This window comes from Cyphomyrmex costatus, unplaced genomic scaffold (genome assembly GCF_001594065.2).
Source record: "Cyphomyrmex costatus isolate MS0001 unplaced genomic scaffold, Ccosl1.0 scaffold241, whole genome shotgun sequence".
NCBI classification, from domain to species: domain Eukaryota; kingdom Metazoa; phylum Arthropoda; class Insecta; order Hymenoptera; family Formicidae; genus Cyphomyrmex; species Cyphomyrmex costatus.
The window spans coordinates 512,456-528,009 of record NW_017276489.1 but is presented as its reverse complement, the minus strand read 5'-3'; the positions used below and the strand labels follow the sequence as shown (position 1 = coordinate 528,009).

At 30.0% G+C, this 15,554-nt stretch overlaps 1 protein-coding gene across 1 annotated transcript; it reads left to right on the top strand.

Moving 5' to 3' along the window:
* Positions 1 to 2,049: 2,049 nt before the first annotated feature.
* LOC108774248 (lipase 3-like) lies at positions 2,050 to 13,235 on the top strand. Its single transcript, XM_018540310.1, has 8 exons — positions 2,050 to 2,211; positions 4,017 to 4,218; positions 4,832 to 4,946; positions 9,729 to 9,972; positions 10,056 to 10,217; positions 11,214 to 11,298; positions 12,196 to 12,374; positions 12,993 to 13,235. Exons 1-8 carry the CDS (start codon positions 2,050 to 2,052, stop codon positions 13,143 to 13,145), a joined length of 1,302 nt encoding a protein of 433 aa, XP_018395812.1. The 3' UTR covers positions 13,146 to 13,235.
* Positions 13,236 to 15,554: the final 2,319 nt, after the last annotated feature.

The following is a 15,554-nucleotide window of genomic DNA, read 5'->3' as shown; positions in this document are numbered from 1 at the left end:
ATCATTCTCGGCAATAATAAAATGTAACACGTGTATAAAGATAAAATTAAATATATTGACATTTTTGTTAAAACTTTCACTATCCCGGGTGCCAACATTAATTTCAGCGAATAAATCTAATTATAAATAATACGTACTGAATCGAGTAATTATATGTAATTGTAAAAACAATCCCTTGACAAATAGATTGTACGAAAACAATCCAATATTTTATATTAAAATTATTTGCTCAATTTTGAACTAATTTCTCCTTAACAATAACGTTAAAATATTTGAGGTAAAAAATAAAATATAAATTTATAAATAATTTTATAAATTAATAAAATCTGTTTTATCGACATTGATTAAGTTCGGCCGTCTCTCCAACAATCCTAAAAAAACAGATTATGAATACAGATAGTAAAATAGTTTATACATAATAGAATATTTATTCAGATTTAATAACCTTTGATGAATAAAATATTTGTTAGAATTAGAACGCTTATTTTCTTTTGCTATCAATTGTGTGATGTCTTATTTGACCTTTGATATATTTTTATCTCTTTGGTTTAATATTTATTATATATAAAATATTTGATTAATAAATATAAATATTCGTACGTTACTTTTTTAAACTATTCATGAACTTACTACATTAATTTGATTAACTTTAGACAATAGGTATGTTTGCGTTGCTTGAAATCCCCAAAAATGTTTGCTCTGAAGTTGAGAAAAATAGGGTAAGCAACGCAAACAGACCTTATGTGTTGTTAGATTATCAACAAGGGGGTAACCACTAGCTGAAATATTGTCCTACAGATTACATGATTTTATTTGATTTCATACGATTTCATCTGATAAAAAATAATTTTCTTCACTATATACAGTGTTCATTTGAAAACTTTCCAGCTGATTATCTCGAAAACTAAATCCAGTAGACAAAAATGTTTCAAATAAAAATGGAATGGTGTCGAGGGGGACACGTTTTAGTCACGTTGTTTTTTTTCTAAGTGGAGGCGCTAAAAGGATATGAAGGTCACTTCCACTTTTTTAAATGGAATATTTTTTAGATAACGTAATTTCTCTAATTATTTTGCATATAAAAGTATTAAGGTAGAGATACCAAAAAACCAATAGTTTTCGAGATATTTTACACTTTATTTTGATACATATTGACACAAAATGTTAAATAACTCGTAAACTGTTAACTTTTTGATTATCGTACCTTAATACTTTTGTGAACAGAATAATGAGATAAATCAAATGGTGTAAAGAAAACACATAGTTGCTTTAAAAAAATATGTATACAAAATGGATAATTTTTTAAATACGCATCCCCCTCGACACAGTTCCATTTTTATTTGAAACATTTTTGTCCACTCTGGATTTAGTTTTCGAGATAATCAGCTGGAAAGTTTTCAAATGAACACCCTGTATATGAAGTTATTTAGTAAAATAAACGATTATATCTGATATTATATAATTATTTCTTGTAATTGCATATGTAATTATCGGATTATACATAAGGATTTCATATGAATCTTATACTGATTTCAGGAATTCTATCTCACGATTACATTATGTGGTTACCTCCTCAATTATCAAGCAGTGCGATATATTCTTGATGTTACCATCATTACAGGTCTTTAATTTGATGGTTTTGAAGTCAAGAATTGTAAAGAATATTATTATTTGCGAATTACATTAAAATAACATTGAAAAGTAATTCTTTTTTATTTGTTTTTCGTTAAATTTTCAATTAAATAAAAAATAACATTCGTATATATATATTATGCACTTACGTGCAGCAAATGGTTCTGATAAAATATCTGTAATCATTGTAAAATGATTAAATATTTTATATAGTAAAATATTACTGAAGTAGAAATTATGATAAGATAACAGATAGCAACTGAATAAAATTGCGTACAGCATCAAACATTAATGTTATTTGTCAACCATAAATGATATCGTATATAAGCACGTATATATATATTCGGGTTATTTAAAAAATAATCACTTTATTTCCGATTTTATTGGCCCACAGAACTACGACTTTATCGAGTGATCATGTTGCTACTAATATTTCTCATCTCGATTCTGGCATCCACAAATGCTGGACTTCTAAATAACTTAATAAATGAAATACCTAAATTGAATCCATTAGAACAGATACCATTTATTCCGGATTTGTTAATACCTACAATTCCTGAAGAGGCACGGTTTACTACGGTAAGTAAAACTTTATTTTCATTTAGTACAAATTTGAGTAACAGATTGTATAAGAGTAACTTTCATCATATCTAAAACGTAATTATTAAATAATTTTTATGTTTGTGTAGTAAATTAATAATATTTGTGTAGTAATTAATTAAATTAATAAGAAAAGTTATATATTTTATTAATAAATATATTTTAATTAATTATATATTTTAATTAATTCTATCATGTATAAAGAAAGTTTTAAACTAAACTTATATACACTACTCTCAATAAAAAGTAGGGAACACTTTCGAACACGCTCAAAATTGCACAATATTCAAACAAGTCGGTGAAAAATCATTGCAGACAAAAAATGAAACAAGTTTTTGAAAGACTTTACGACTTTAAGACATTAAGCATTGAAACCTCTATATATTTTGAAATCAGTAATTGTCATTTCAATCTTTTTATATACAATTTTTAGATTTGACTGATATCCATTTATGTCCGTATAATTTCGTAAGGAATCAAGATTGAAATATCAATTATCAATTTCGAAAATAGAGATTTTAACCTTTAAAATGCTTTTTATTTTTAATTGTCTGCGACGATTTTGTACTGTTATAGTGTTCTGAGAATGTTGCACAATTTTAAGTGTGTTTTAAAATATTCCTAATTTTTTAGTAGTATATATATACAGGGTGGGCCATTTTAATCTCCCCACCTGAATTTCTCGAAAACTAAATCCTGTAGACAAAAATGGTTCAAATAAAAATTGAACGGTATCGAGGGGGACACGTTTTAGTCACATTGTTTTTTTTCTAAGTGGAGGAGCTAAAAAGATATGAAGGTCACATCCACTTTTTTAAATGGAATTATGTAATTTTTTTTAGATAACGTGATTTCTCTAATTATTTTGCATATAAAAGTATTAAGGTAGGTAGACATACCAAAAAACCAATAGTTTTCGAGATATTTTACACTTTATTTTGATACATATTGACACAAAATGTTTAATAACTCGTAAACTGTTGACTTTTTGATTATCGTACCTTAATACTTTTGTGAACAGAATAATGAGGTAAATCAAGTGGTATAAAAAAAACAAATAGTTGCGTATTTAAAAAATTATCCATTTTGTATACATTTTTTTTTAAAGCAACTATGTGTTTTCTTTACACCATTTGATTTATCTCATTATTCTGTTCACAAAAGTATTAAGGTACGATAATCAAAAAGTCAACAGTTTACGAGTTATTAAACATTTTGTGTCAATATGTATCAAAATAAAGTGTAAAATATCTCGAAAACTATTGGTTTTTTGGTATCTCTATCTTAATACTTTTATATGCAAAATAATTAGAGGAATCACGTTATCTAAAAAAATTACATAATTCCATTTAAAAAAGTGGAGGTGACCTTCATATCTTTTTAGCGCCTCCACTTAGAAAAAAAACAACGTGACTAAAACGTGTCCCCCTCGATACCGTTCCATTTTTATTTGAAACATTTTTGTCTACAGGATTTAGTTTTCGCGAAATTCAGGTGGGGAAATTAAAATAGCCCACCCTGTATATATATATTGATTTAAAAAATTTGTTTGACAAATTTTTATTGATTACATTGGATGTCACATACACATACGCGCGCGCGAGCGCATGTACGCAGAAATGTTTTTTATTAAAATAATTTAATAAATTAAATCTGATTTATTAATTGCGTATGTGTGTGTGAATATCTATTCGTTTTGATAATGGTTTTCATTTGTATCAATATTTAACTCTATATAGAACAAATTAATTTGAATTAGATACAGCTGTCATTTTATTGTACAGATGGAATTTATAAATAAATATGGTTACGATGGTGAGACACATAAAGTGACTACTAAAGACGGTTATATTTTGGAACTGCACCGGATAACAGGACAAACTAATTTCAACAACTCGCAAGTGCAAAAACCTGTGGTATTTGTGATGCACGGTATTTTGTGCAGTTCGGTGTGTTGGGTCATTTCTAGACCGGAGAGAAGTATAGGTGAAGAAAGCATGTGTGTATGTGTGTGCATTGTTAAAAAGAAAGAAAGCCAATTTCTATCGACGTAGATTAATTTTAACCTTGATAACTATTTATCTTTTTCTTATAATTCTTAGAACTAGTAATGTATAAATATAATAAGTAATAACATATAAAATAATGTTAAAACATTTCAGTTTTCAAATGAGAAGAATTAATTTTGCACAAACATTAATCATCTATTTATATTAAATATTAAGTTGCTTTTTTACAATAAGATAAAGAGAGTTTAATTTTCAATTCTAATCATGGTAATTATAAATTAAAAATTATGTATATATGCTGTACACATTAATTTATTTCTACTTCATATAAAATATTAAAATTTCTTAAAAAATAAAATTATAAAATATTTTTAATATGAAATATATTAACTTATTATTATTTATTAGTTAATAAATAATAACTGTGCAAAGATCATCTTTACATTATTTCAGAATTGAATTTTGTGTTATATTCAGATTTTTTGAAAAGAAAAAAGTCATTGATTCAATAATATTTATCAATTTTCGTTTCATTATCTACATTACTGACTAACGCACTTGTTTTAATCATTTTGATATTGATATTTTAGCGTTCCTTCTGGTGAATGAGGGCTATGATGTATGGCTCGGTAACACACGTGGCAATTCATACGCTAATAATCATACATCTCATAATATCAAGGAGAAAGATTACTGGAATTTCAGGTGAGAATTGATGTACATATGTGTGTATGTATGTATGTGCGTAAATATATGGTATGCATAAAGTAGAACGAAGAAGATACAAAATAAATATAACATTCACGCAGCATGGTTAACAATAAAATTTTAATTAGCAAATAATGTGAAAGAATTATGGCATAGAAATATTAATATCTCTAATCTAATCTAACAGCCAGAGAAAAGAAGTTCACGTTTAAACATATGGATCAACTTTATTTTCTTCATTTTTTATAAAAATAAATTTTGTAAAGAATAAATAAAATAAAATAATTTTAATGATTTTTTGTAAATTTTCTTGTAATTAGAGTTCGACCGAAATTAAGAGAAAATTAAGTAAACTGAAACTGTACAAATTGTACACACCGCGGTGAGAATTCAAAAAACTATGTATGTTATCATCGGCAAATCGATGCTGATTGTTGCAAATCACGCCGGTGCTATCTCTTCTTTATTTTTTTTTATCCACCAAGTTGCCACATGTTTAGAAAGAATAATAAGATATTAATAAAATCTTTTTTTTTTTAAAAAAGTATATAAATTTCAAAACTTCAATTTCAATGCTTGGATAACAAAAACTTTTGTACAATTCAAAAATAAACTCGGAAAGAAAAAGACACTAGGAGTTAAGCGCAGATAAATGTACGCAAACGCTGATATATTATATATCAAGCAAAACCTGTTTATTACAATAATTGTGCTTACATGTTTCGGCTCATTTTTGAGCCTTCTTCAGACCATGTAAATTACATAAATAAATTATAAATTAAAAATAACATAAAGGATCAAAAGATGTTTAACCACAGTGAGCTTCCCCACCATCGAGAAATAAAATCTAATGTCGATTTCATTTTACAGAACACACTAATATAAATAATTAAAGAAGAAATAATATAGAAAACTGAAATTCTGGGGAAAAATTTTAATTTCCTAGAGTTTCCCGGGAAAATAATTTCGAAAATAGATTTATATCGTAATTACAACTATTCTACCGGGAGTGAGGAGGCTCACTATGTTCACAACGATACCGTATCGCAAACATTCTCAAAACCGGTCTTCAGAATAATTTACTTTTTACTAATATTCCCATTGATTATGGATTGTATTAAAAATAGTTGGCAGTTTATCTCCAGGAATTGTTGCTTACCAGAAGAGGATTTCATTAAAGCGGTATATTATATTTTGCATTCCACCTATTTTGTTTTTGATAGCGTTATGTATAAGCAGAACTATGGTACTCCTATGGGTTCTCCGTTGTCCCCGGTCATCGCGGATCTGGTTATGCGGAGATTAGAAGATAGAGCTTTATCTTTGATTAATTTTCAAATGCCCTTTTATTATAGATATGTTGACGACATAATTTTGGCAGCACCACTTTCATTGGTTAATTATATTCTTGACATTTTTAACTCTCAGCATCTTAGACTTCGGTTCTTTATGAAGATAGGGGGAGACAGATTGAATTATTTGGATGTTACAGTTATTAGGGATAATGAAGTGATAGAGTTTGATTGGTACCATAAGCCGACATTTTCGGGTGGATATTTGAATTTTTGGTCACAGCATCCGGTTTCTTACAAGAGATGTACAATAATGGGTTTAGTTGACAGAGTTTGATTTTACTTTCGAATCCAAAATTTCATTTTGACAATTTTTGTTTTATAATTAAGATCTTATTAGAGAATGATTTCCACTAAATTTTATATTTGAAAATATTAACAATCGCTTGAAGAATATTATTATGGCTCGAAATAAAAATAAAGTTGTTGAAAAGGATAGTCGAGATGTAGTGCGACCCTCATGGTTCACCGTACCTTTCGTGAAAGGTATTACTGAGAAGTTCAACAGATTGAATAATAGTCATTTAAGAGTGTCATATTTACAGTAGTAATAAATTGCGTGAATTTATTAGAGTGCATAAAGATCCTTTGCCTCGTGAAAAGAAGTCAGGAGTTGTTTATAAAATTTCTTATAAGAATTGCGATGCAAGTTATGTGGGACAAACGTGTAGACAACTAAAGTCGAGAATTACGGAACATAAAAATCGTATCAGTTGGAACACGTCCACCCGCAGCGTCATAACTGAACACCGGCTGCATGAGGACCATGAATTTGATTGGGACGTCAGAATATTGGATGAGGAACCACACTATGGAAAAAGACTGGTTTCGGAAATGATATCCATCAGGAGACAAGTACACGGACTTAATTTACAAACGGACATGGAGGGGCTTCCCAAGGTCTACTTCCCGATCATAGACAAGTTATAAATAGCGTTGTTGTCTGTCACATCTGTCTAGTCAGTCTCGCTTGTGCACAGTAGCTGAGTCTTAGCTTTTGATATTTGCATTTTTGATAATTTAAATTTAATACCGTCAAACAATTTGTAGTGACTCACTGTGTCTGAGACTGATTGGCCTAAATTATTCTAAAGACCGGTTTTGAGAATGTTTACGATACGGTATCGTTGTGAACATAGTGAGCCTCCTCACTCCCGGTGGAATAATTGTAATTACGATATAAATCTATTTTCGAAATTATTTTTCCGGAAAACTCTAGGAAATTAAATTTTTTTTCCCAGAATTTCAGTTTTCTATATTATTTCTTCTTTAATTATTTATATTAGTGTGTTCTGTAAAATGAAATCGACATTAGATTTTATTTCTCGATGGTGGGGAAGCTCACTGTGGTTAAACATCTTTTGATCCTTTATGTTATTTTTAATTTATAATTTATTTATGAAATTTACATTGTCTCTGAAGAAGGCTCGAAAATGAGCCGAAACATATAAGCACAATTATTGTAATAAATAGGTTTTGCTTGATATATAAAAGAGAGAGAGAGAGAGAGAGAGAGAGAGAGAGAGAGAGAGAGAGAGAGAGAGAGAGAGAGAGCATTTGCGTAAATTTATCTGCGCTTAACTCCAATAGTGCCCTTTTCTTTCCGAGTTTATATAAATTTCACATACTTTCACATTTTCCAATAACTCTCTAAAAATCATATAGTATTTGTAAAATTTTGATTTCGGCCGAAATTGAATGAAAACCAAATATTCGTTTTCGGTTTCAGCCGAAGGTAAAAAAGTAATATCAAAGCTTATTGGACTATGATAGTTTAAATTAATAAGTACCGATGAGAACATGCTATAACGGTCAAGCTGGATCTTGGATGCTTCTAATATAATGAAATAAGAAGCTTCTATCAGGTCATTTCAATAAACGAGCTTTGAAAGGTGTAAATACATAATAAACTTTATTACAAAAAACTGTAAATAATTAATTTATGTTGCGAAAAACATTGTCTCGACCGGGAGTCGAATCCGGATCTCGCACGGAATGCCAGAGATCCGGGTTCGACTCACGGCCGAGGTAATATTTTTCGCAATATAAATTAATTATTTACAGTTTTTTTAATATCTATGTTATTCATAGATTTTAATATGTCATTCAATATTATTAAAATCCAAGATGCTATAAGCATAAAAATTGTTAGATTGTTGGTCAATTTAACTTGTGATAGTATTGCGATAGTTTATCAGAGTTTGTGTTGTAAGTCTGAAAAAAATTTCGGTGCGCATTCTTAAGAATTTATACATACGTAGTATATAAATTCACACAAAATTATATATTAGAAGCATCTAAGATCCAGCTTGACCGTTATGGCATGTTCTTATTGGTACTTATTAGTAAAAAAATAATTTCGATCGGACTCTATATACAATATTACAATATAATTTTTTAATAATATCATATACCTAAACTTGATAGCACTAGAATTAATTAAATGAATAATGATATATCATATACATATATTTGAAATAAAAAATCTTTCACATTTTTTTACTTTATTTATTAATATGATTAAAATAATAATAATTTTGATGTGTGTACAGATAATGGATGCAAAGCTATATTATATGTATATATTATATAATATGTATTTATTATTTATCCCTTTAACTTGCACGTATATTAATCACGATTTTGAAGAATATGATAATTTCATAACAATAAGATGTAATTAATAAATATAACAGGTGTTTATAATCGAATCTACTTTTACATTTATAGATAATCGTAAATAAGAGGCAGCAAATCAGGACAGTTCGAAAATCTTTGTACATACGTCACCCTTTATTTCACTTTGTGACAGAATTGGAGAATTAATTTCTTCTTTGATAATGATGAAGTCTACAGTTTTCGAACAACTAATAATTACAAAAATTAAAGAATAATGAAACTATATTTTTCACCTCAAGTTCAAGATTTCATAAAAAATTTAATTTAATGCTTAATTAAAAAAAATATTAAAACATTTTTGTTACAATAAAATTGTCACAACAGTTTTCAACAAAGTTCAGTCATTGTTCTACGGATTTCACGAACAAATAAATAAGATAAAAATTTGAGAGAACAATTTTGGTCTAAAAAATTTGTATTTATCTTGAAAAAAAACATATTGTTCTAACAATTTGTAATTTCGTAAAAAAAATTTATTATTTTCGATTATTCGATTACGACAAACTTAAAAGGCACGTTAAACATATTACACAAAGAAATTAGTATTTTCATCTTCGCGAAAAAAACATGTAAAAGTGCATTATATACAAAAACAGCATAGATATATTATATAAGTCAATAAGAATCTATATAAATAATAAAATTACAATTTGGCACACAAGAATAATATTTTCGACTTTTAATACTTAATTTTTTGCAGCTAAATACAGTAATTCATGTAAGTACATTCTTTTATTGCATATTACAGCTGGCACGAGATTGGCATATATGATCTTCCAGCAATGATAGACCATATTGTAAAAACCACTGGCCAGAAGAAAATTTTCTATATAGGGCACAGTCAAGGTACCACCTCCTTCTTTGTCATGGCGACAAAACGACCTAAATATCAGAATTATATCAAGGAGATGTATGCTCTAGCCCCGATTGCTTATTGCGGTAGAATGAAGAGTCCCTTTCTGCAAATACTGGCACAGTTTACCGGTATTGACGTACGTAATTTCTAGATAAAAAAATTGATTTTGATCGATCTGAAATATTATCTGTATTTGACAATATGAATGTATGATTGCAGCAATATTTCTGGAATTTAATTGGTATGTACAAATTCAATCCTAATGACGATTTCATGAAAACAATTCGACAATTAGTGTGCGCGGAAAAAGCTGCTACTCAACAAATATGTTCTAATTTTATGTTTTTACTATGTGGATTCAACGTTGAACAATTTGATATGGTACAGGATTTATTAATTTAAAAATTACTTACATATCTATTAGTCGTATTATTATGTCGATTAATGTCAGTTGTTACACACACACACACACACACACGCACGCACGCACGCACGCACGCACGCACGCACGCACGCACGCACGCACGCACGCACGCACGCACGCACGCACGCACGCACGCACGCACGCACGCACGCACGCACGCACGCACGCACGCACGCACGCACGCACGCACGCACGCACGCACGCACGCACGCACGCACGCACGCACGCACGCACGCACGCACGCACGCACGCACGCACGCACGCACGCACGCACGCACGCACGCACGCACGCACGCACGCACGCACGCACGCACGCACGCACGCACGCACGCACGCACGCACGCACGCACGCACGCACGCACGCACGCACGCACGCACGCACGCACGCACGCACGCACGCACGCACGCACGCACGCACGCACGCACGCACGCACGCACGCACGCACGCACGCACGCACGCACGCACGCACGCACGCACGCACGCACGCACGCACGCACGCACGCACGCACGCACGCACGCACGCACGCACGCACGCACGCACGCACGCACGCACGCACGCACGCACGCACGCACGCACGCACGCACGCACGCACGCACGCACGCACGCACGCACGCACGCACGCACGCACGCACGCACGCACGCACGCACGCACGCACGCACGCACACACGCACACACGCACACACACACACAGACACACACACACACACACACACGCACGCACGCACACACACACACACACGCACACACCATACACACGCACACACGCATGCGCACACGCACACATACAATATATATATACGTACATTGTAAAAAATAAAATGTTAATTTTAATTCAAAGACGTTGAGTGGATTTTCTGAGCATGCAAAAATGTTAAAATTAACATACATATAATTTAATAATTTATACTATATACATACACATAAAATTTATATTGGTATTATTTCTCTAGACTCTTTTACCAATTATCGCAGCACAGTTTCCTGTTAGTATATCCACGAAACAACTTGTCCATTACGGGCAGCTCATTCAGTCCGGTAAACGTGTACATTTTTTATTATTTATTAATAATAAATTTAGTAGACATTGGTCTATTTTTTTATACTCGAAAAATCTGATTGAAGTAAAAAAAAGTCGATTTTTGTCGAGGTTGATATTTTTCATTTTTATTAAAAATTTTATTAAAAAATTCTCCAATAATCTCAGTACAAATACAAATATTTCAAGCCGTATTTGATATGGTCATAATTTTTGTTCTATTTAAAAAATTTTTTCAAAATATTAAATCTATTATTTAATGTTCGTAGATTTTTAATCTGCTGTTGATGAGTTACATAAATCACGTTATTTCATAACGACACTAGAGAATATATTTTCGATTTTACAATTATTTAAGGAATGCGGATTTATAGTATAGGAATATTATTTAAATAATGTCTTTTAGAATATGTAAAGATATTTATTAATAAATGTTGGATCATTTACTTATTTTAATTTACATTGTAAAATTTATTAATAAATAAAAAAAAATAATCAAATGTTTATTAATAAATATCTTCACATATTCTAAAAGACATTCTTATTCAAATAATATTCCTATAAATCCGCATTCTCTAAATAATTGTGAAATCAAAAATATATTTTCTAGTGTCGTTATAAAATAACATTATTTATGTAACTCATCAACAACAGATTAAAAATCTATGAACATTAAATAATAGGTTTAATATTATGAAAAATAAAAAAAATGCAACAGAAATTATAATCAAATACGGCTTGAAATACGGCTTTTTAATTAAAAAATTAGTAAAAAGATCGGCAGAGATCAGTGACGAAAAAAGACCGTTCAAATTGGAATATATATATATAAAGAACTATTGTGTAATATTAATTATATTAAAATTTCTTAAACATGTTTCTTGTAATAACTGCAGTAAATCTGTCAACAGGTTCGCTATTATTGTCACCGGGGAAATTTAAACAATTCGACTATGGAATATTAGGTAACACAAATACATACAAGTTACTCTCTCCACCGAATTACGACTTAAGCAATATCAAAGCTCCGGTATATCTATTTTATAGTGATAACGATTGGTTAGCGAATGTCAAGGTTCGTATTTCTATTTTTGCTTTGAAAAAATTGTTTATTTGACTAAATTAATATGATCGTTTTTATATCGTTTGTTGGAAAATGTATGTATTTAAGTCAAATATGTAAATTGTTTGATTTAATATATTCTTCATCGAAAGAAAAATTAAAACGAACTAAATTATAATATTAGATTAGCGTAAAAGAGAGAGAGAGAGTTCGTGCTCGATTTCAAAATTAATAATAAATCGAATACAAACGTTTGTATTAATCTAATATAATATAATAATTTAGTCAAATAGATAATTTTTCCAGTGTTTAATTCATTCATTTTTAGAATCTTCATATTAACGTTTGTCAAGGAATTAAAATATCTTTTCATTTTTGAAGCTGGATTTAAGCGTTAAAGTGATTAATCGATCTCCATTAATGCTCAATTACAACAAATTGAAAAAATCAAATTTAGTGATGCTACATTTATCAATTTCACTCAAAACTAGTTTATATGCTTCAATAAAATCACAAGTATAAATATGGATCGAAATATAGTCACGCGATTGTATCCAAAGATCAAGCGTCAAATGAAAGTAGCGTCACATTTCTGCAAATAGTTTTAGTTACATTGTGATTCTTTCGTAGGATGTGGAAAAATTATATAGTGAGCTGGGTAATCCGTCCGGTAAAACTTTGATTGCGCATAAGAAATTTAATCATATAGACTACATGTGGGCTAAGGATGTGAAGAAGCTTTTATATGACCGGCTAATCAGAAGAATGAAGAAGTCCTCATAATATAAAGTGCCTCATAATAAAGAGTCTATTTTTCTAAATTTTTACAGTGATTAATCTACGAAATTTCATCAAGAATATACCTTTCTCGTCGACACAATTATTTTGTTCCAAAATGAATATAATTTATATATACCAGTTTGAGTTATCAAATCAATATCTTTTGTCAGTAATGCTCACATTTTCATAAAATATTGATCTATTTTAAATGTGCTATATATCTTGTATTATACACTCATTCCTATAATTTCCTCTTCTCTCGTAAGTTTATTAAAACCATTGAAAACAATATAAATGGTCGTCCTGACAATATAATTAACTTTGTTAGAATTTGCAACTTCGATTCTTAAGAAATTTCTTAATGAGTTTCTCATAACTGACTCTAATAATAAATTATTGTTAAATTGGTTTAAGTTAACTAAAAAAATTCGTAAAAGATCATCCTGAAATATTAATTACTAAAGCTGATAAAGGGAATGTCACTGTTGTTTTAAATAAAGTTGATTATATGTCAAAGATGGAAATGATGCTTTCAGACACTAATACATATAAAGTAATAGCTAAAGACCCAACTAAAAAACTTATTGGTGACTTACGCAGCTTACTTAGCAGGTGGAAAGGAAAAAAAAATTATTGATGACTCTACATATCGGAGATTACTTGCGACTGATGGCAGTATTCCTAAAGCATATGGATTAACAAAGATCCACAAACAGGACTATCCTCTTAGAATTATTGTTTCATCTGTAAATAGCTCACTATATAATTTTTATCGTTATTTTTACATATTATTAATGACTCCATACCGGAAGCTCCCAATCATATAAAAAATAGTTTTCATCTTATTAAAAAATTAAAAGATGTCAACCTCGGGCCAGATTCTTTCATCAAAGAAAACTAAAATTCTGTTAGACGAATTTTTAATTGTCTTTCGAATAATTTTAAATTCCACAAATTCATTTTTAATAACAAAATTTACAAATATTTGGGACTCTTATGAGGTCATTTTTATCACCAGTTGTTGCGAATATGGTAACGCAACAAATCTTAAAGGAAATTGCAATTGAAATGTTGCCTGTTCGGTTATTTTATTATTGATATGTTAATGATATTATATATATTATTTTAATTGCTTCATCTGAAAATATTAATGAAATATTGGGAATTTTTAATTCTTTACATACTGCAGTTTACTGAAAGTTGCAAACGAATAGAGATTTATTTTCGACGAATATCATAAAGCAACTTTTTCTGGTAGATTCCTTAATTTTTATTCGTACCATCCGTTTTGTCATAAGAGAGGTATAATTTATGGAGTTGTAGACAAAATAATTCGTTTATGTCATTCTCAGTTCCAGCAGAATAATCTAATTAATTAATATTTATTAATATTTTTTTAAATAATGGATATCCACTACCATTTATTTTTTCGACTATTTATGGTAAAATAGAATTAAATTTTACATTAACAATAGTAATAGTTCCAATAATAAAAATGTTAAATATGATAAAAAATTTTTTTACAATTCCATATGTAAATTTTATATCAGAAAAATTTACACAATTTAACATGTTTAACTGTAAATTGGCCTTTATTACTCCAAACACATTAAAAAAACTTAAAAAGAGTAAAGGATTAGCTGGAACTTATATATAATCAAAACGTTGTTTGCAAGATTTCTTGTGACAATTGTGATATCTATTAGTTAAGTAGGCCAAACGAAGAGACAATTAAAGACAAAACTGCATGAGCACGTTTCAGATATTAATAAAAAATCAAAATATCCATTGGTGATTTCCAACTATCGTGAAGAGAATCACAACTTCAAATGGGATAAGACGAATATTTTGGATATCGAGTCTTCATATTGTGACGGCCTGCCACCAGAGGTTCAAAGGAAGGAACTCGCGCCAATTTCTCGCATGTACTCTCGAGACGAAATCCTTACATATAGAACCTCGATCTAAGACTCCCCCAGGCGTTTAAAGCTCGTGGCACATAGAAAAACGTAAGGCCGTAAACGTAATCAGTAAGCGAATTGACCAATCACAGTTGAGAACGTAAGCGGCGGCAGTTTTTACGAATCGACATGAACAGGTAAAAACAGTAAAAAAAACTTAGCCTGTTTGATTGTTGACATCGAGCTCAGTCTTCACGTCGGATCATGTCGGGTTGTGTATGTAATGCGTTTTTTACAAGTGATTTAGAAATAAATAATTAACTAGTATTAATTAATAACGATTTATGCCTGGTTTATGCTTCAGGTCTTAATCTCAAGATCCTAAAATTCAACCAATTAAGCTGCCAGTTCTAACCGAAATTTGAACTCTATTGGCTGAATTTTAGGATTAAGTCCTTAAGACTGAAGCATAAACCAGGCAAGAATCGTTCGTAAATTGTTCCGTGTGGTG